Raw genomic sequence first — 22,019 nt, forward strand, 5'->3', positions numbered from 1 at the left:
CTGATCCACAACTCCACTTTGATAAACCCTGATAGAAGTCACAACACTGATCCACACCTCCTCCTTGATTAACCCTGATAGAAATCACCAACACTGATCCACACCTCCACTTTGATAAACCCTGATAGAAGTCACCAACACTGATCCACAACTCCACTTTGATTAACCCTAATATAAGTCACCAACACTGATCCACAACTCCTCCTTGATAAACCCTGAGAGAAGTCACAATACTGATCCACACCTCCTCCTTGATTAACCTGGATAGAAGTCACAACACTGATCCACACCTCCACTTTGATAAACCCTGATAGAAGTCACAACACTGATCCACACTTCTTCCTTGATTAACCCTGATAGAAGTCACAACTCTGATCCACAACTCCACTTTGATAAACCCTGATGTAAGTCACCAACACTGATCCACAACTACACTTTGATAAACCCTGATATAAGTCACCAACACTGATCCACACTTCCTCCTTAATTAACCCTGATAGAAGTCACAACATTGATCCACACCTCCTCCTTGACTAACCCTGATAGAAGTCACAACACTGATCCACAACTCCTCCTTGATTAACCCTGATAGAAGTCACAACACTGATCCACACCTCCACTCTGATAAACCCTGATAGAAGTCACAACTCTGATCCACACCTCCACTTTTATAAACCCTGATAGAAGTCACAACTCTGATCCACACCTCCACTTTGAATGACTTACCATGATCTAACGCATACTATTGATAAACCAACCTAACTTGACTCACATCGCATCCCTGAACCATAACTCCTGTTGACTTGTTGTATTCAAATCTGACACTGATATATATTACACTCCACACGATTGATCTAAAATTTCCCTTAGACCTTAACACAAATTCTACTTTTATTTACAATGATCCAGTCTATATCCTGGTAGATCTTATTTTGATGATCACAGTCAACTCCATACCCTAGACCCAGAACTCCAAGTACTTTAACTTATCATGATACAACACACTCCACACAACTGATCATCAACTTACCACAATCTACTTTACATCTAAGAATCACAACTCCACTTTATTTTACAATATGCTCCATATCAATTAACGACAACACCACTCTAACTCAAACCATCCCACTTGTCCATTCCACATCAATAATTCCACAACTCCACTTTTACTCAAGCCAATTCATTGAACCATTTCACATCAATAAAACACACAACTTCACTTTTACTAAAGTCACACCATTCCACACTAATGATCCACAACTCCTCTTTTACTTAAGTCACACCATTCCACATCAATAAATTACAACTCCACTTTTACTGAAGACAATTCATTCCACACCTTAAATGACCACAGCTGTTGATAGGATGTTAAGCAATACTAATTTAAACCAAACCATTCCACACCATTGATCCACAAACTCCACTTTTACTCAAGTCACACCATTCTACATCAATAAATTACAACTCCACTTTTACTGAAGACAATTCATTCCACACCTTAAATTACAACAGCTGTTGATAGGACGTTAAGCAATACTAATTTAAACCAAACCATTCCACACCATTGATCCACAAACTCCACTTTTACTGAATTATAAGTTAATCGATTTCACATCAATGATCCTTAACTCCACTTGAACTCAAGACAATGTTTGCCTTACCATTAAGAATACCATGCCTCTGATGATTCATTGTGCCATTGCCTTCAGATGGGCATTTCTTCTTGGCACCAGCATGGTCCCATTTCTGTATGCTACCTGTGTTAGACACAGCTGTCCTGTCTGCATTGATGTCAAATGAAAAGGTGTATTGCCCATCTGAAGTACTTTCAGAAGCACATTTGTTAATATTTCCACTGGACAAGACATCAGCTTCACAACCAAGATTTCCGAAAATCCACTTTTGTGTTTGAACATTCTTGCTATCTGCCAGAATATCTGTGATTACATTTCCATTTTGATCAATCAGATTCTGCTCCTGGAAGGTTCTTGATTTATTACTATTGATAAATCCCAATGATGCAACAGTAGTTCTGTTTTCTGCTATCTCTTTGAAACGAAACTTTTCATTTCCTTTTTGGTGTGCTTTTTCCATTACACTCTGGTTACCATTTTTAACTCTGAAAACATTACACAATTGCTTAGTTGTACTGTTCATAGCTTTCCTGGTATATGTGTATTTGTTATGGACCTGTCCATCTGTATATGTATTTAAAACAGTTTGATTTGAATTTCCATTTATATTGGACATACAGCGAAGTTTCGGAGGGTTGCAAAGCAGAGCTGCGTACATTGGAGTCACAGGCCTTAGTTGGAAAACAGACATGTTCTGTAGTCGTGGCATGGGTTGAAGTTGCCATAGTGGAGCCTGAAGGTCGTTCCTCACCAGAGGCATTTCGAAGGTCGATCTTAGTTTCAGTCACGCTGATTTTGATAAACTGCTTCCTTTTCTTTTCAATGTTCTTTTAGTTTTCCTTATGTTGTGCTTTGTGGCTGAAAAAACCCCAAGATAATACTTCATAAGATGAAACCACATCTTTCTACTACCAAGTGAAACAGTTAACTAATTTATAGGAATGAAATGTGTGTACAATTATAATGAAAAATAATTTGAGTGAAAATTAAGTGTAAATTCGATATTACTAGTACATTGTACATATATTTACATATTCCATAGTATTTCATAAATTTCAAGTACTTGAAATTTTGAAAAGGGGGATCTTACAACATACAAGTGATAGGATGGTCATTCCTTGATTAAGTTGAAAATTAGATTATCTTGGAAACAGTATACACAGGGAAAACTCATGACTTGACAAGTGATTGGATGGTGAACTGGTATTAAGGAAAAGTAAACAATCAATGTCATAGATGGTCACTAAAAAAAAAAGTGATCATGGGATCATCTACTTAAGGAGAACTTACAAGTGATGGGATGGTCAACTGAGAAGTTCAGACATACAAGTGATGTGATGGTCCACTAAGGAGAACTTAATACATACAAGTGATGTGATGGTCCACTAAGGATTTTGATGTACAAGTGATGGGATGGTCCACTAAGGATTTTGATGTACAAGTGATGGGATGGTCCACTAAGGAGAACTTAAGACATACAAGTGATGGGATGGTCCACTAGGGGGATCTTGCAACATACAAGTGATAAGATGGTCCACTAGATAGATCTGAAGACATACAACTTATGGTCCACAACGGAGAACTTAATATATACAAGTGATAGGATGGACCACTAAAGAAAACTTAAGACAAACAAGTGATCAGGTGGTCCACTAAGGACAGTGTAAGACATACAAGTAATGGGATGGTCCACTAAGGAGAACTGTATATACACAATTGATGGGATGTTCCACAAGAAAGAACTTAAGACATTCAAGTGATAGGATGGTCCACTAGGTAGAACTTAATATATACAGTGATGGGATGGTCCACTAGGGAGAACTTAAGACATACAAGTGATGGGATGGTCCACTAGGGAGAACTTAAGACATACAAGTGATGGGATGGTCCACTAGGGGGATCTTAAGACATTCAAGTGATGGGATGGTCCACTTAGGAGAACTTAATATATACAAGTGATGGGATGGTCCACTAGGGAGAACTTAAGACATACCAGTGATGGTATGGTCCACTAGGGAGAACTTTAGACATACAAGTGATGGGATGGTCGACTAGGGGGATCTTAAGACATAAAAGTGATGGGATGGTCCACTATGGAGAACTTACATGGAAGACATTCAAGTGATGGGGTGGTCCATTAGAGAGATCTGAAGACATACAATGTACGGTCCACTAAGGAGAACTTAAGACATTCAAGTGATGTGATGGTCCACTAGGGGGATCTTAAGACAGTCAAGTGATGGGATGGTCCACTAGGAAGAACTTACATGGAAGACATTCAAGTGATGGGATGGTCCACCAGGGAGAACTTATTATATATACAATAGATAGGATGGTCCACCAGGGAGAACTTAAGACATACAAGTGATGGGATGGTCCACTAGGGAGATCTTAAGACATACAAGTGATGGGATGGTCCACTAGGGGGATCTTAAGACATACAAGTGATGGGATGGTCCACCTAGGAGAACTTACATGGAAGACATTCAAGTGATGGGATGGTCCATTAGAGGAACAGAAGACAAACAATGTACGGTCCACTAAGGAGAACTTAAGACATTCAAGTGATGGGATGGTCCACTAGGGGGATCTTAAGATATACAAGTGATGGGATGGTCCACTAGGGGGATCTTAAGACATACAAGTGATGGGATGGTCCATTAGAGAGATCTGAAGACATACAATGTACGGTCCACTAAGGAGAACTTAAGACATTCAAGTGATGCGATGATCCACTAGGGAGAACTTATTATATATATACAAGTGATAGAATGGTCCACTAGGGAGAACTTATTATATATACAATAGATAGGATGGTCCACTAGGGAGAACTTAAGACATACAAGTGATGGGATGGTCCACTAGGGAGATCTTAAGACATTCAAGTGATGCGGTGGTCCACTAGGGAGAACTTATTATATATACAAGTGATAGAATGGTCCACTAGGGAGAACTTATTATATATACAATAGATAGGATGGTCCACTAGGGAGAACTTAAGACATACAAGTGATGGGATGGTCCACTAGGGAGATCTTAAGACATGCAGTGATCGGATGGTCCACTAAGGAGAACATATATACAAGTGATAGGATGGTCCACTAGGGAGAACTTATTATGTACAATAGATAGGATGGTCGCCTAGAAAGAACTTAAGACATACAAGTGATGGGATGGTCCACTAAGGACAGCTTCAGACATACAAGTAATGGGATGGTCCACTAGAGAGATCTGAAGACATACAATGTACGGTCCACTAAGGAGAACTTAGACATTCAAGTGATTGGATGGTCCACTAGGAAGAAAACTTACATGGAAGACATTCAAGTGATGGGATGGTCCATTAGAGAGATCTGAAGACATACAATGTATGGTCCACTAAGGAGAACTTAAGACATTCAAGTGATGCGATGGTCCACTAGGGAGAACTTATTATATATACAATAGATAGGATGGTCCACTAGGGAGAACTTAAGACATACAAGTGATGGGATGGTCCACTAGGGAGATCTTAAGACATACAAGTGATCGGATGGTCCACTAAGGAGAACATATATACAAGGGATAGGATGGTCCACTAGGGAGAACTTATTATGTACAATAGATAGGATGGTCCACTAGGGAGAACTTATTATATGTACAATAGATAGGATGGTCCACCAGAAAGAATTTAAGACATACAAGTGATGGGATGGTCCGGTCCACTAGGGAGAAGTTATTTTATATACAAGTGATAGGATTGTCCACTAAGGAGAACTTAAGACATTCAAGTGATGAGATGGTCCATTAGGGAGATCTTAAGACATACAAGTGATGGGATAGTCCACTAGGGAAAACTTAAGACATTCAAGTAATGGGATGGTCCACTAGAGAGATCTTTAGACATACAACTTATGGTCCACTAAGGAAAATTTAAGACATACAGGTGATCGGATGGAAACTTCAGACATACAAGTGATGAGATGGTTCACTAAGGAGAACTTAATACATACAAATGACTGATAAGAGGGTCCATTAAACTAGGGAGAACTTATGACATACAAGTGATGAGGTGGTCCATTTGGGAGAACTTAAGACATGTAGAAATATCTTTATTTGAAATACATCAAATTGAACAATAGATATTTTCTTCAAAGTGATACAGGTCTTAGAAAAACACAACTGCCAGATGACCTTATAAATAATTAAGAATTCATTAAATACTTTCGATTTTTTTTTAATATTACACGAAAAGCTATCAATGAAAGCTCCATTTAAAACATCAATGATACATATTTAAGTAGAACTACCTTTCTTCTTGTGTCAAAATATCTTTTAGCAAGTTTACTGTAAAAAAATTTTTTTTTAACTTTCTGACTAATTTTATTTAGAATCGACCAACTTCTGTAAAAAAGTCCGATTTTTTAGTAACAAGGACTAGTTCTTTATCTCATGCCAGAAGCTCAAAATAACAACATGCGACACGCGACGGAAATATATTTCCCGCTTGATTTTGTAAATTTAACTAAAGAAACAAACCCATTTGTGTCGTTCCGTACATGTCGTTCTTCATATTAGGCCTAATGATTTTTACATTTCGCTCGAAACATTCTCGTTCCTCGTGTGCCTAGAGGTATCCCGAATAAAGAAAAACGTAATTTCCGAATGTAAAATATCATCAAGGCGGGAATTTTCGACAAACTTTGCTATCATCGTCAGCTAAGTCAAAAGTATGGTTATAATACTAATGTATATATACGAATTTATGTCCAGCTAAGTGATTAGATTTTACTTCAAAATTATTTAAATAATTGTCCAGTCCAATGTCAAATTCCCTGATTGTGGTTGTTTGTACGACCTCGTCAGGAGTACTGCTCCAAACGTTAACAGACCGTAGACCAAAGGAGTATTTGCGGATGTCAAGCTATTTGCAATACTTTTTCTTTCACTTCCCTGAATGCCCTCTTGTTCGCCGTCTAGTGTCTTTATCGAAGATTCCTGTGGCAACTGCACTATATCATGGAAGTCATGTCGCCTCTCAGACTTCGATATGCAAGTGTGCCAAGGTGTTTTTTAGACGGTCCGTGTAGGATAAATCCTTCAATCCTGGTATTGAGATTGTTGACCTTCGTTGTACTCTTTCAATCGGAGTCCATACACTTACCGCATACTCTAAGTGTGGACGAACGAGTGCCTTGAAGTAACTTGATCTAAATATAAAAATGACCTTCTTATTGAACCAACACTTTATACTCAACAAAATGCGTATTTCGTTTTATTTCTATGAATTTAAAACAAATAATATGCTGTTTTAACACAAGATCGTACAATCATTACCAACAAGTTTTGAAAGGATTTAATTTTCACTACTACTGCTTGCGTCATGCCGTTACCTGCTTTCTTACAAAACACACATCTTGATTTTGTTTTTCCTGCACCTATGAATGGCAAAATGAGATATATATTTTTTAATAGCTTGTCTTACACGTGTATTGCGATCCTTACTTTGTGTTGCAGTCTTTTATTCTTGCATTTCAAACAAATTAGACTGTCCTCAACGATGACTTTTATCGTATTTATGGTAATATTTTTGCGATAATAACACTCCAAATTTTTTGCTTGGCCTTTTTTATTCTGACTGAACAATCCCGCATTTTTTGTATTTTAGCATCATTTGTTTGTGTTTGAATATTAAATAGATAAAAATTACTAGTGCCAATTGGAGGGTGAAACAGTTCATAAATATCTTTTAAAATGATGTTTACAAAGCGTAGCTATATACTGTACACGTGTACAGTGATTTGTTGACATGATTCCAAAGAGGATAAATCAATAGGTATATTATTAAAACCTAAATAAAATGTACCATTGATCTGAAAAAAATATTTTATGATTTCATTAAGGAAAAAGATTACTAAAGGAGGACCACTTTTCCGGAATACGATTTGTTTTTGCATATTACATCACGGAATAAAAAAAAAAAAACTTATTCAAAAGTTGGTCCTCGGATACGTATTTAAGTCTGGGAAACCCCATCACTTGCATAGATATAGTGAATATGGCTATATTTGCAGTATCATATTAACAATACCTAATATCTCAGCAGTTCAAAAATTATATTCAATTGGGTTTATATCTATTCTATGCATTTTCGCTGCTAGAAATTATTTACTTATTAATATTTTTTCCGTTTTCATAAATGCCGACGACTTAGGGAAATATGGGCAGTTTTCCGCCATAGCTCTTTCCCATGTGTTATGAAAATATTTATTTGCTTTTTCAACCGTGGTTTTCGATGGTTACCCATTGTAATCAATTCTTATATCAGCCAACATTCCCTGTCTCCTGCATACACACACGCAAGCACTCATACATGACGTTAAACAAAATTCAACCAAACCAAATCATAGCAACCATATGGGGCACACTTTTGAAAACACTTTGTGTTATACAAAATTGACTACGAATGCAAGGAGTTAATTTTGGTACAATGGGAGTCATTATACATAATAATTAGTGAAAATACTAAAGAAAAAGAATATATATATATATATATATATATATATATATATATACAGTGGCGGATCCAGAGACCTATCTGGGGGGCTTTCCAAATTTCCTGGGAGGGTTTCCATGTGGGGAAAAATTGAGGAAAATGGTGAAAATACATGATTTTTAAAGAAAAATCTCAGGGTGGGGGGGTTTCCTGAAGCCCAAAAAACCCCTCTGGATCCGCCACTGTATATAGTACATATACATCGGGTCGGGACTCCCTTGTTTATTGAGTACGCTAACGCGTTCCACGCCACCATCAAATTCACAGCGGATATCTCCACGGAGAGCAACACATTTTTGGACACCAGTTCCACTCTGATTTATGGTAAGATTAGTACGGACCTCCACTGTAAACCTACTGACACACACCAGTATCTCCTCCCATCCAGTTGTCACCCCTCGCAACCCACGAGAAGCATACCCTACTCCCAAGCTCTGCGCAAACTAAAAGAGGCGACCAAGTGTGAACCCCCTGCTGTGACTGTTAGATCCACCGCAGAACTGAGAGGCGACTAATGAGGCATTCCGTAGCAAATTGAGTTTTTTCACATTTACCGGGCCAGATTTCCACATGCACATGTTCCACGTTTTTGACTCGTTGACTCACTTTATGTGATAGTGCATCTTGCGCAAGAATAGGTCCTCTACATCAGCGTTCCTTGTCCGCGATGCTCTCAGCCTAATTGCTACCTTCGGCTGTCTTTAGCCGAGGGGACTATTGCTTTTATATAATAGCTATATTTTCAATTATAGTATATCAGTTCTATCTTCTTGTAATATGACGTATATGTGCATGTAACTGTTATGTTTCACTGTGTCTTGAAAAAGGAACGGATCACTCCGAAAATTTGACAACCCAGAGACGTATAATATATTATATTAATATTATATATTATACGTCTCTGGACAACCTAAACTTGTCCACACTGTTGGAATTACTTCTTTGCCCCATATAATAAAAGCTATAAATATTCCAATATGGGGCAAAGAAGTAATTACTTATATATATATAGTACAGATGTCCTTTTGGCTTTTGTTTAATCAGTTTGGTGCCTACATTTCACCTAATCAGATGAACTAGTTCAAACTAATAAATAAAAATGTTTTGAAGTATTAATAAATTATCCCTCGTAGTTATTAAAAATAAAGATGACTTCAGATTCAACCAGGTCCACGTAATCAAAATAACATTGCAACGTGGTCTTAGGTGAAAGTGAAAGTATGATCTATCATAAAATTAGAGGAGCTCCGAATGAATTTGGCGCAATATGACGTCACTTCCGACAACAAATATGGCTTCTCCTTCCTTGGATTTTCGGTCTCCCTTTAATAATGTTTTGAATAATCTACCCCAAGGGCACGAGAAAGCTTTTAAACAGGCCATATATACAACAGCAGCTAATTTATTAATTTTGTTCGCCGTTGGAGCTGCGGTAGCTGTGTATTTTATATTGGAAGTGTTTTTAAGACCGCTGTTATGGGCAGTGTTATGTGGAACTTTCTTGTATCCAGTGAAACACTCGTTGACCAGCTGGCTTCGCAGATGGTTGCATGGACTACAGGCTACAAACACACCTTTCGTTTTAGGAGTAGCTTATATTCCAATCAAAGCTATAGACAGAGTTTATGGAAATGTATTTAATAAATTTATAAAACACATACGTCTGATTTTAGGCGGCTTTGGAGGGATTGTGCTGGCGTATCTTCTGTTGCATTTTGGCCCAGTGAAGAACATATTGTACGCATTTAGATCTGTATTTTACTTCATTTATGACGTTCTTGGATACTTTACATCGTTTTGGGTGAGCATATATGTGTATTACGATTTGTTTCTGTAAAGTGTATTGCGTTGTGTGTGTTACAAGCTTAGCAGACGACGCATTCAACATCTAAAGGTCGCGTCAGCATTATGCTGGTGCATGTATATGTATTGACTGTATTTAAATGCGATACAGAAGAACTTAAATGTGAAACTTTGCCAAACAAAATGACTGCTGCATACATATATCAGGTGGTCTGTAAGTAATATACAGCTTGTACAGTGTATATATAATTACAACATGCAGTTGTACATGTAGGTGTATACATGCACATTTGTACAAGTAGATACTTGCAGACAGCTCTAAAATTAGCATGTTCTATGTATACTGTAGAGTTTGGCAACTCTTTCGTGAATAATAGAACTGATATACGTTCTTTTTTAGTCTGTCATCACATGTGTGGTCATAGAATCATTAGATTGCACTGATTATTTACTTTTACAGATATGGACCTTATTGGTAGGTTACCTGTTAGCAGTGATATTCTTGTGGTCACCAGACACCAGGCGCTATTTGCGATATCTATCCATCCCCGTCTGGATTGTCCTCACTCTCCATGTAGCTACAGCAGCTGGATATCTCAGAGTCCCACTCTTACTTTTCCTCGTTGTTGTCATAGTCATTGGATTTGTGGCAGAAATAAATGAAGCAAGACTCTCTGAAGGTTTGTTTGTCAATGATTCAGAGGAGGGTAGTGATGCCTTAGGACATTTTGAATATTAAATGTGTTCTGTTTAAATTGAAGATTTGAAAATATAATTCATTTACAGGATATAATATCATATCACTCATACATCAAAATTTGAGAAAAATGATTAAGGTAGGGTGTTCCAGCACTCTTTGTTGTATACGTATCTCCAAAGAAGAAGGGGGTTCCAGTATTTTCAGACTTTTCTGGCATGGAATTGCTTGGCAAAGACTAATTTCAAAAGAAAAAATGTATAATAATTAAATTTCCAATTTCACCGAAACCTCTTATTCCCCTACAACGATTTTTCCCTGGACCTCCTATTATAAATCAGGAAGCTTAACCACTGCACCACTGATGTTATTTGTTATATGTTAATACTTTTCTGCAACGCTACTGGAGATAATTTTAAAATGTTCTAATTCACTAAAAAGGCACACAATCTATGATTGTCTTTCTATGAATATAGAGGAAATGTCATTAATTTTAAATTAAAGCAAAATAACATTTTAAGGCCTGTATATATTTATGAAGAAGAAAAGTGGTGGGACACTCAACATTAAGAGTCAATATATAGTAACCAGAGCTTTTGCCAGCTGTTTTTGGGAAAGGGTCCCTGAAATAGCATCGGCATTTGGCTAAAAATGGGAAATATCATCAGTGTTCCCACATGAACTGGCTTGGGAAAATATTATAAATTTGGAAAAAATAAAACCTGCAATGTGATCATGATAAGCAATATGTTTTCTTCACTAGAACTGAATCTAACAGTAAAATGTATAGCAATAAATAAACACATAAATTTTCAGTGTTTTTTAGCTCACCTGGTCCGAAGGGCCAAGTGAGCTTATGCCATAGTGCGTCGTCCGTCCGTCCGTCCGTCCGTCCGTCCGTCCGTCCGTCCGTCCGTCCATTGTCCGGCGTCAATATTTTACTTTAAACAACTTCTTCTTAATAACCAAGAGGCCTAGGGTGGTGATAGTTGGCGCAAACTGGAATGAAGGGCTACCAAGTTTGTTCAAATAAATGACCTTCACCTATTTTCAAGGTCACAGGGGTAAAATATGTTAAAAACTTGAAGCAACTTCTTCTGAATAACCAAAATGCCCAGAGAGATGATAATTGGCCAGAAGCATGCTGGGATGAAGGGCTACCAAGTTTGTTCAAATGAATGACCTTGACAAATATTCAAGGTCGCATGGGTCAATTGTCTTAAAAAATCTTTAAACAACTTCTTCTAAATAACAAAGAGGCCCAGGTTAATGATATTTGGCCATTAACATGCTAGGATTGAGGACTACCAAGTTTCTTAAAATGAATGACCTTGACAAATATTCAAGGTCACAGGGGTCAAATATGTTCAAAACATTTAAACAATTTCTTCTGAATAACCAAGAGGCCTATAGAGTGCTTAGATTTGGCCAGTAACATGCTGGGATGAAGGGCTACCAAGTTTGTTCAAATAAATGACCTTGACTTATATTTAAGGTCACAGGGGTCAAATATGTTCAAAACATTTAAACAACTTCTTCTGAATAACCAAGAGGCCTAGGGTGCTTACATTTGGCCAGTAACATGCTGGGATGAAAGACTAGCAAGTTTGTTCAAATAAATGACCTTGAATTATATTCAAGGTCACAGGGGTCAAATATGTACAAAACCTTTAAACAACTTTTACTGAATACCCGAGAGGCCTAGGGTGATGATAGTTGGCCAGTAACATTCTGGGATGAAGGGCTACTAAGTTTGTTCAAATAAATGACCTACACCTATTTTCAAGGTCACAGGGGTAAAATATGTTAAAATCTTTAAACAAGTTCTTCTGAATAATCAAAATGCCTAGGGTGATGATATTTGGCCAGTAACATACTGGGATGAAGGGCTATCAAGTTTGTTTAAATGAATGACCTTGACTTATATTCAGGGTCACAGGGGTCAAATATGTTTAAAACCTTTAAATGACTTCTTCTTAATAAACAAAAGGCCTAGGGTGATGATATTTGGCCATTAACATGCTGGTATGAAGGGCTACCAAGTTTGTTCAGATGAATGACCTTGACAAATATTCAAGGTCACAGGTCCAGTAACATGCTGGGATGAAGGGCTACCGAGTTTGTTCAAATAAATGACTTTGACTTNCCAGTAACATGCTGGGATGAAGGGCTACCAAGTTTGTTCAAATAAATGACCTTGACTTATATTCAAGGTCACAGGGGTCAAATATGTTTAAAACCTTTGAATGACTTCTTCTTAATAAGCAAAAGGCCAAGGGTGATGATATTTGGCCATTAACATGCTGGTATGAAGGGTTACCAAGTTTGTTCAAATGAATGTCCTTCGCCCATACTCAAGGTTACAGTGGTCAATATATGTTTAAATCTTTAAATGATTTGTTCTGTATAACCAAAAGGTCCAGGGTAATGATATTTTGCTAGAAGCATGCTGGGTTTGAAGACTATAAACTCTGTTCAACCTAATGTCCTTGTTCGACATTCAAGGTCACAGGTGTCATATGTTTAAATCTTTTAATAAGTTTTTGCGAATCAAACACTGATATTCTGCCTGTAGTTGTATTTTAGTCCACTTTTAAGATTACAAGTGTGAGATTAAAACCAGGTGAGCGATTCAGGCCCATTGGGCCTCTTGTTTTAATTCAGTTTCAAGTTTTTGTTATTTATGTATTTTGAATACTCCATCATGAATAGTAATACTTTGGAAGTTGCACATATAGTGACTTGAAACTTTTATAAACATGATTTTTAATCTAAATGGGAAAATTAAGACTGAAATTGGAAAGAAAAAATTAGCGTTATTTTTCAATTGGGAATGGGTCCCTGTATTGGACCCTATAAACATCTTGCCAAAAAACTAGTAATTGAACATGTAGTATGGTGCTGCCTTCATTATCACTGATGACATGATGTAAACTCAGGTTTCATTTCAATAATCAACATGTTCTTCATTATAAAAAAATCAATTAGTGGCATTACTGTTAAATGCATACTTGCCAACTCTCCCTATTTTGGAGAACACACATAATCTCCCCCTTGGTCATTTAAAAAATTACAAACCAGTGTCACTGTTCAGACCTAGATGATGCTCCTGTCTATTTTCTTTATTGTATATATATATATGGTTTCAATTTGGGTTAAGATGTACATCATATATGTCTTTCATGACATGACTTTATTTTTATATGGAATGACATAGATTGTTGAATGTCATTAGATACATATGTGTAGCCCATCTATTATTTCAAACAGAATTGAATTATAATGGATATTTAATACTCAACAACAATGTTGATTAATATGATAGTGATTTAGGTAAGAACTACTTTGCTGCAGAACTTATAATGTGCAATATTAGTGTTTATACCATTTGCAATATCTCACTGCAGGAAGGTCTGTACCTCAAACCCCAGTGGAAGCAGCATGGATATTTCTGGCTGGTGATTCAGAAACAGAACAGCCTGATGTAGCACAGAATTTGGAAAAGGATGAAAAGACTGACAACCAAAGTAGTGACGTTACAGAATCTCACGAGGCTGAAACAGGTAGAGAATTATATATTAACAATCAAATTGATTTTTGTATAAATATCAAATTACATTTTTATATGCCCGTCAAATTTGACAGGGGGGAATTATGGTATGGCATTGTCTGTCCGGCGTAAACTTTTGTTTGTCCGGCAATCTCCTCCTACATTTTTTAAGGAGTTGAAAGTTAGTTTGGTTTACAGTTCTGGTTCTCCTCATAAGCATGAAAGGAAGACATTTATATTTTGTGAAGCATTCTATAAAAATTAATTTGAATTATCCATTTTTATACGCCCCCTCAATTTATTTATTTTTGTCCGGCGATCTCCTCCTACATTTTTCAGCGGATCTCTTTGAAACTGGGTAAACATTATAATCATGGTATGAAGTTGTGTCTCCCTTTAAAGAATTTTGATTCATCATTTTCCTCAAAAGTTATTGCCCTTTGTTCATTTCAGTATTTGATTTTTGTCCGGCAATCTTCTCCTACATTTTTCAGTGGATCTCTTTGAAACTTGGTAAACATTATAATCATGGTATGAAGTTGTGTCTCCCCTAACAGAATTTTGATTCGACGATTTTTGCAAAAGTTATTGCTCTTTGTTTATTTTAGTATTCGATTTTTGTCCATCAATCTCCTCCTTTTCAACGGATCTCTTTGAAACTTGGTATACATTATAATCATGATATGAAGTTATGTCTCCCTTTAAAGAATTTTGATTTGACAATTTTTGCAAAAGTTATTGCCCTTTGTTCATTTCAGTATTTGATTTTTTTGTCCGGAGATCTTCTACATTTTTTGACAGATTTCTTTGAAACTTAGTAGGCTAAATAATCATGATATGTTGTTGGGTTTCCATGAAAAGAATTTTGATACAACTATTTTTGCAAAAGTTATTGCTCTTTGTTCATTTCAGTATTTGATTTTTTTATCCGGAGATTTTCTCCTACATTTTTATAGCATGTCAGCTAACCACTCTTTGAATGATGCAGATCTTATTTCAATGTAAGAAAGTATTTAACACTATACGGCATTCGACGGGCGTATATTGTTCCGCCACGCAGTACTCTTGTTTTTCTGTGGGAAAAGTCCACAAATTTAATGTTTTATTTTCAGAAAAGACAAAAGAATCCACTGATGTCAAAAAGCCATCTTATTTACCAGTGCGAAGCCCCACAGTATCATCAGCCTCTTCTCCACAGAAGAAACAAGACCGACCAAAACTACAAATGAAGGAATCTGCAGAAAAGTCTCAAGAAAAATCAGAAGTGAAAGCACGATCTCTCATTGACAATTGCTTTATCTACCTCTTCTGGCTCTTGGTGCTTACACGGATATGGCTCAACATCTGGGTCGTCCAGCTGCTGTTTCCCATAGGGCTTGTTATGTGGCTGTTCAAAAGTTTTGGTGAGTTAGATTCAAGTTTGTAAGAGTGTTCTCCCTGTATCTTCACACCTGAATTTTGAGCCCCAATGTATCAAAATTGGAAATCTCCCACAACAAATCATTCACTCATTCAGTTTTGCAATCATGCTAAGATCAATTTCTCAAGCCAAGATTAGCAGGACCTCTTTGGGAGTCTGATCAATGGGATGCAAATTATTGACACGACTCTTGTTGAAATGTGAGTGGGTAGGTAAATGATGAATTTGTTTATATATTCAGTGATACAGCTTGGGAGTGGAGGAATATTTGGTGAGAAGGTTGAGTTGGTGAAGAAAGTACTGAAGAAATGGCTAGTCAGTAGGCGTGAGGTTCTGACACCACGATGGATCAGGGGAATAGCCAAACTGGTTCTACGCGGCGACCATAAGGTAAGTCTCTCTGAAATTGGTCGAGTGGCAATTCTACTGTGTAAGTAATCGGAGCAAATTCATCAACAATTTTCAGACAATGGTAATGTACGTGAATAACTCTCACATGTCAAAGACATGGGACAAACAACGCAAGAGACCAATTCCGTCTTTGCGTATTGCAGAGTTATCTTCTCTTGTGAGCAGGTATTGATTATTACGTCATTGGTTTGTGTGAGAAAATTACATCGTTTTCTCAAAAATTGATGACGTTACTCTCACAAACAAATGACGTAACAATCAATACCTGCTCACAAGAGAAGATAACTCTTTAATACGCAAAGACGGAATACCACACCTGTTTAATCCACACCAGTACTGTACAGTTTGTATATCATAGTCACTTCTTGAGGCTTGTAAATTGTTATACCTCACTTTTCCTTTAATTATCCCTGTCTCTGCTATACAGATTGCATCATTGCTGTTAATAGACTCTGGTAGCTCGTTGTTGATCCTCTCCACAATTCCCTCAAATATGATCCTTGTACGATAACATTGTTATGAAACAACTTACATTAATCATTATATTAAATACTTTTGTTGGCCGGTTAGAAGCATGTAGGGTTCTTAATTGGGATTACCAGCAGAAACTCCACATAGTCGGGAGGTGACTTTATACCTTTTTACATCCATTAGGGGAATTGAACCCTGGCCATCTTATGAAAAGCAAGTACACTATCCACTGCACACCCAACCATCCCTCCTTGTTTCATCTTTACCTTTTGCATCATGTTAAGAAATATTTTTTGCTCCCTGTTTCAGACATCTAGATTAACATTCCTCATCAATCCCTCATGTGTGGTTTTGTCACTTTTGTACAGATTGTATCGGTGCTAGAGCAATCCTTAGACAAGACGACCAGTGTCCTGTTCATCCTGTTGCTGTTATTTGGGACGGCCATATTGATGATCTTCGGTGCTATACAGGTATGTATATGTCATCCAATGTTGAACTATGATCAACAAAAAAAGAATGTTCTGGTGTATTTGTTTATTTTTTAAAAGGTTTTACACATATATCAGTACATACAATCAATTTTTGTCCAGATAAAATGACATAGAGACTCACTATTTTCATACATATGTAAAAGATGTGCATTGATTAGGTTGCCTTACAAGCGTCAGCTGTAGGGAATTTCCCTTTAGCTCAGAGGTAGAGCATCGAGCTGGAAAGCCAAGGGTCGCAGGTTCGGGCCCCAGCGATAGCACTATCTTTATCACTTTTTCTTGTCCTATTACAAATTGGTGCCATTCAAGGTAGGAGAACCCTTGGCGGGGGGTCAAAGAACCTGGATTGGTGTTAGAAAAAAGGGGGGAATAGTGTAAAAGATGTGAATTGATTAGATTGCCTTACAAGCGTCAGCTGTAGGGAATTTCCCTTTAGCTCAACGGTAGAACATCGGGCTGGAAAGCCAAGTGTCGCGGGTTCGAGCCCCAGCGACGGCACGATCTTTATCACTATTCCTAGTCCTATTACACATACAACATGCTTTTGTTTCAAAATTGTATTAAACGGAATCAACTACTTTAAAGCTCAATCCTTTATAAGTGATCATATTGTATACTATATAAGATAGAAACAGATTAAAAGTAAAGGAAGAGAGAAAGAATACAAAAACATATATATATAAAATGGAAAGGAAAAGACATGGACAAAATAACAGGGAAAATGGAAGAATGAGTAAGAAAAATAAACACTTTGCAATTTAGATGAGTTTTTATACAAATCTCTTGGGATGTGATTATAGATTTTGATATTTTTTTCATACCATCACATCAAACGTGTATACATGTAGGTACATCATTGGAAGGTGGTATATATATATGACCCATTATAAAATAAGGTCACTGTGACCTCAGTTTGACTTTTGACCTTAACCCCAAGTCCTAACATACAGTGTAATGCAGGTTTCCACAACATATCTTGATTCGCTGTTCATGAAATGGCTTCAAACTCTGTAGATATGAGAGTATCTGGGGTAGCTGTGACGCTCACCCTTCAAGTTCAATCTAGTTTAATGTTTTTGTTTGAGTTGTTTCCAAAAGTGAAATATATTGACTTAAACTGATACATCTACAGATAGCATAAGTAATTACATGATTATACTTGTCCCCTTACAGATCCAACAAGAAAGTATGCTCTTTGTGAAAATGACCAGCGAAGTGATGAATAATACTCTCAACTCTGAAATCAACTCGTGAGTATTGTTGTGAGCAGGCTAAAGGCTCAACGTATAATATTACTGCTATTGGTTATTAACAGATTAATTGGTAGCTTTAAGAAAAGATGACAATGATGTCACCAATATTTCAAAATACCTTATGTAGTGATGGGTATACAGATGTATTACGAAGGTTAGTGTCTGGGGCCAGTGGAGATTCTATAGCAAATTGCATTTTGTTTGTTTACTGAACTGTGAAGGGCAAGATAGAATGCACTGGCTTCCAGTTCCATATGTGTTACACTGGCTCAGGGGGAAAATAATACGGCAACAACAACACAAACAAAAGAGGTAGAAATTCTATGATGTAGATATCGTAAATATAATGTTAGAAAGCAAATCATAATTGAACTACTCAGATCAAATTAACAATTCCACACAAACCTTTATTACAAGATTTTTCATCTATTGGTAATTCACACCATTTGAGTGGTGTTGTGTTTAAGGGGAGATAATTTGGCAATCAAATGTTTCGATTTACTATGTTTGCTCATTAAGGTGGCTCCCCAATGGAGAAGATTTACAGAAAGCCATGGACTCTATGATGGGGAATGCCTACCTCTACGGACGCAATTGGATTGCAGCCAGAGTCAGTATAATATTTTCTCCAGAATTTTATTGGAATGGTTTGATGGTAACGTTATTTACTGTGTGTTTGTGGACAAATGATACAGCATAAAATCAAATATCCAGTGAAATGGCTTGTAAATCGCATGTATGTAAGTGATTTTATATGATAATGTTTGAATGGGATGGTGCTTTGCAAAATCTGGTATCCATGTCATGTTTTGTTCTCTCCACCTGAAAATTTATCTATTAGCCATAAAACAGTTCTTCAACTAGGTCTAATTTGTTCATACATATTTATACCTCTGGTATACAGGTACTGGTATAGTACAGTGTACTTCAGATTTCAAATCTAAGCCAAATATATGTATACTCCCAGAGGTATTTATGTATGTATTTCATCAGTGTAAACGTGCATATATATATTTAATCAATCTTTGGTTTCTCAGTTATTTACGGTATAGCTTATCAATATGTTTTATTTTGAATGACTTTGGAATGGAGTATCCAGATTTAATGCATTCCTGGTATTTACCTAACTAACATTAAATCTGCCAAAATATGTTGACGTCACCTTTGAAAATTTACCAGCACCATTTTTATACGCCCGTCAAATTTGACGGGAGTATTATGGTACGGCAATCTACTCCTACATTTTCGACTGATCTCTTTGAAACTTGGTATACATTATAATCATGATATGAAGTTGTGTCTCCCTTAAAAGAATTTTGATTCGACAATTTTTCTAAAAGTTATTGCCCTTTGTTCATTTTAGTATTTGATTTTTTTTATCCGGAGATTTTCTCCTGCATTATTATAGCATGTCAGCTAACCACTCTTTGAATGATGCAGATCTTATTTCAATGTAAGAAAGTATATAACACTATATGGCATTCGACGGGCGTATATTGTTCCGCCCCACGGTACTCTTGTTTCCAATATGAATATATTCCTTTATTGAAAAGAAAATATTACATTAGAAAAAAGTATAAAACTTGTCTATTTCAAACCAAATATTAAAGTCACATTGATGTTTGGGTTAGACAGGTTTTATTTTTTCTGTTTTCACAATCAAGTAATGATTTGTGCTTGTCAGCTGCGAGACTTTGTGAGTGGTAATATGGACAAGGGTTCCTCTAACAACACCCACATAGAGACACAAGTACTGGAGGTGTGGGACAGGCTGTACGAAAGCTGGCTCTCCAGGGTGAGTTACCATGGAAACAGGTCCACACATCATCATAATGGGGTCATTAACACATCGTAGCAGCCTTAGCCTTGCTTTCGTGAATGCTAAACATGTATTGACAGATAAAGAAAGAGACAGAGGAGCTCCAAATGTAGCCCACGGTAGTGCTGATGGACAAACATTCATCAATATTTTCCAAAATATTGAAATTGAAAACTGAAAGTACATGTATAGGAATTCAAAATTATATTCCAAAGATCTAAAATAATGAAATGTAAATGTTTTTATCATTGAAAACTTGTGTAATCAACTTGTAAAGCTAATCAGATTTGGAAAACCAAGATAGTTATGAAAAAACATGAAACCTCAATCTTTTTTCCTGGTTCTGACAAGTTGAAGTGATTTGGCTGCAGTATCACTGACACTTTGATTTCACCTCAAGCTGAGTTTGAGCTTCAATCTATAAGCTTGCACAACTTTGGGCAAACTTTATAACATCTTAACCCGCTGTTTTGGTATCTTTGATTTGATGGAAATTAATATAACTACGGTGATTTCTTCATTGAATTTCCAGAATGCCACCAGTAGCAGTCTACAGACGACTTCAGCTTTTAATGTCCTTCCCACAGACATGAACAGTGTGAAGTCTATGTGGGAAGTAGTATCCAAGGGTGACGCCTTCAACATCAGCCAGATCGTGGCCTTTGTAAAGGACAACATAGGGACATTTATGTCTGTAAGTCCAAATATAGGTCAACTGAAACAAGTGTCTACCAGATAGTTGCTGTTTAAACATACAAAAGGGTTTTGTTATTATGGATTCTGATCATTTGAGTAATACTTTCAATTTAAAGATGATATTGGATACCATGTTATGTGATTTTAATGTGTGCTGAAACAGTTTGTTTATCTAAGGTTTTCTATCTAAAGGACTGTGTTATATTTTTATTTTTTTTTCAAATGATTGACATATTGTTCCATCAATTTAGTATTTAATGTTAAACTGGTAAATTTTCTAGAGTCTATGCAACTTTTCATTCATAACAACTAAATTAGTAGTCATATTTTTCGTAGAATTTACGGTCTGAAATGAACTTAATAGAAGTGTATATATTTGTTGCAGGTTATAGATTCGGTGTGGATTGTACTGAAGGGCAACATGAACCTGGTGCTAAGCCTAGTCACAGCCACCCTGTCTGTGGTGTTTGGAGGAGGTACTGCTCTCCTCAACTTTTTCATTTCCTCAGTAAGTACCATATCTCTCCCCTTCACACCCTCAGCATTCTTAAGTCATTTAAAACCCACCACAAGCCACCATCTCTGATGTTTTTTTGGTTGTGTTTTGTTCTTTTTTTGGGTTGGGGCAGGGTGGTTATACACTCCTTAGTAAGTACCTTGCCTCTCCCCATCTCACCCTCAGCAACCCCAAGTTACTTTTTATCCACCACAAGCCACGATCTCTGATGTTTAAAAATTATGATCAAATGCATTTTCTCTGTATTTTAGGTGATTTTCCTGACGACACTGTTTTACCTGTTGGCGACCAGTGGTAACCAGTACAAGCCACTGGAGTGGTTCAGCAATCTCAGTCCTACGCAGGGTACCGGGGGCATTGGTCAGGCTGTCGAGGAGGCTATCACGTGAGTAGTTCAGCAATCTCAGTCCTACGCAGGGTACCGGGGGCATTGGTCAGGCTGTCGAGGAGGCTATCACGTGAGTAGTTCAGCAATCTCAGTCCTACGCAGGGTACCGGGGACTTTGGTCAGGCTGTCGAGGAGGCTGTCACGTGAGTAGTTCAGCAATCTCAGTCCTATGCAGGGTACCGGGGGCATTGGTCAGGCTGTCGAAGAGGCTGCCACGTGAGTAGTTCAGCAATCTCAGTCCTACGCAGGGTACCGGGGGCATTGGTCAGGCTGTCGAGGAGGCTATCACGTGAGTAGTTCAGCAATCTCAGTCCTACGCAGGGTACCGGGG

General features: G+C 37.1%; 1 protein-coding gene across 1 annotated transcript; it reads left to right on the forward strand.

The window, feature by feature from the left end:
* Positions 1 to 9,459: 9,459 nt before the first annotated feature.
* LOC110452879 (transmembrane protein 245-like) lies at positions 9,460 to 21,762 on the forward strand. Its single transcript, XM_021501600.1, has 13 exons — positions 9,460 to 9,970; positions 10,433 to 10,652; positions 14,077 to 14,232; positions 15,332 to 15,622; positions 15,881 to 16,029; positions 16,890 to 16,994; positions 18,189 to 18,265; positions 18,788 to 18,878; positions 19,953 to 20,063; positions 20,620 to 20,781; positions 21,169 to 21,291; positions 21,552 to 21,660; positions 21,734 to 21,762. Exons 1-13 carry the CDS (start codon positions 9,461 to 9,463, stop codon positions 21,760 to 21,762), a joined length of 2,133 nt encoding a protein of 710 aa, XP_021357275.1. The 5' UTR covers position 9,460.
* The last annotated feature ends 257 nt before the right edge of the window (positions 21,763 to 22,019 follow it).

The sequence above is a fragment of the Mizuhopecten yessoensis genome, unplaced genomic scaffold (genome assembly GCF_002113885.1).
Source record: "Mizuhopecten yessoensis strain PY_sf001 unplaced genomic scaffold, ASM211388v2 scaffold6967, whole genome shotgun sequence".
Lineage (NCBI taxonomy): Eukaryota > Metazoa > Mollusca > Bivalvia > Pectinida > Pectinidae > Mizuhopecten > Mizuhopecten yessoensis.

What these genes read in the sequence shown, in the direction of transcription:
- LOC110452879 (XM_021501600.1), top strand. Translation starts at nt 9,461, where the DNA reads ATGGCTTCTCCTTCCTTGGATTTTCGGTCTCCCTTTAATAATGTTTTG. An exon ending in TGAAGCAAGACTCTCTGAAG is followed by an intron (nt 10,653 to 14,076) that starts GTTTGTTTGTCA and finishes ATCTCACTGCAG; the next exon opens with GAAGGTCTGTACCTCAAACC. An exon ending in GTGGCTGTTCAAAAGTTTTG is followed by an intron (nt 15,623 to 15,880) that starts GTGAGTTAGATT and finishes TTATATATTCAG; the next exon opens with TGATACAGCTTGGGAGTGGA.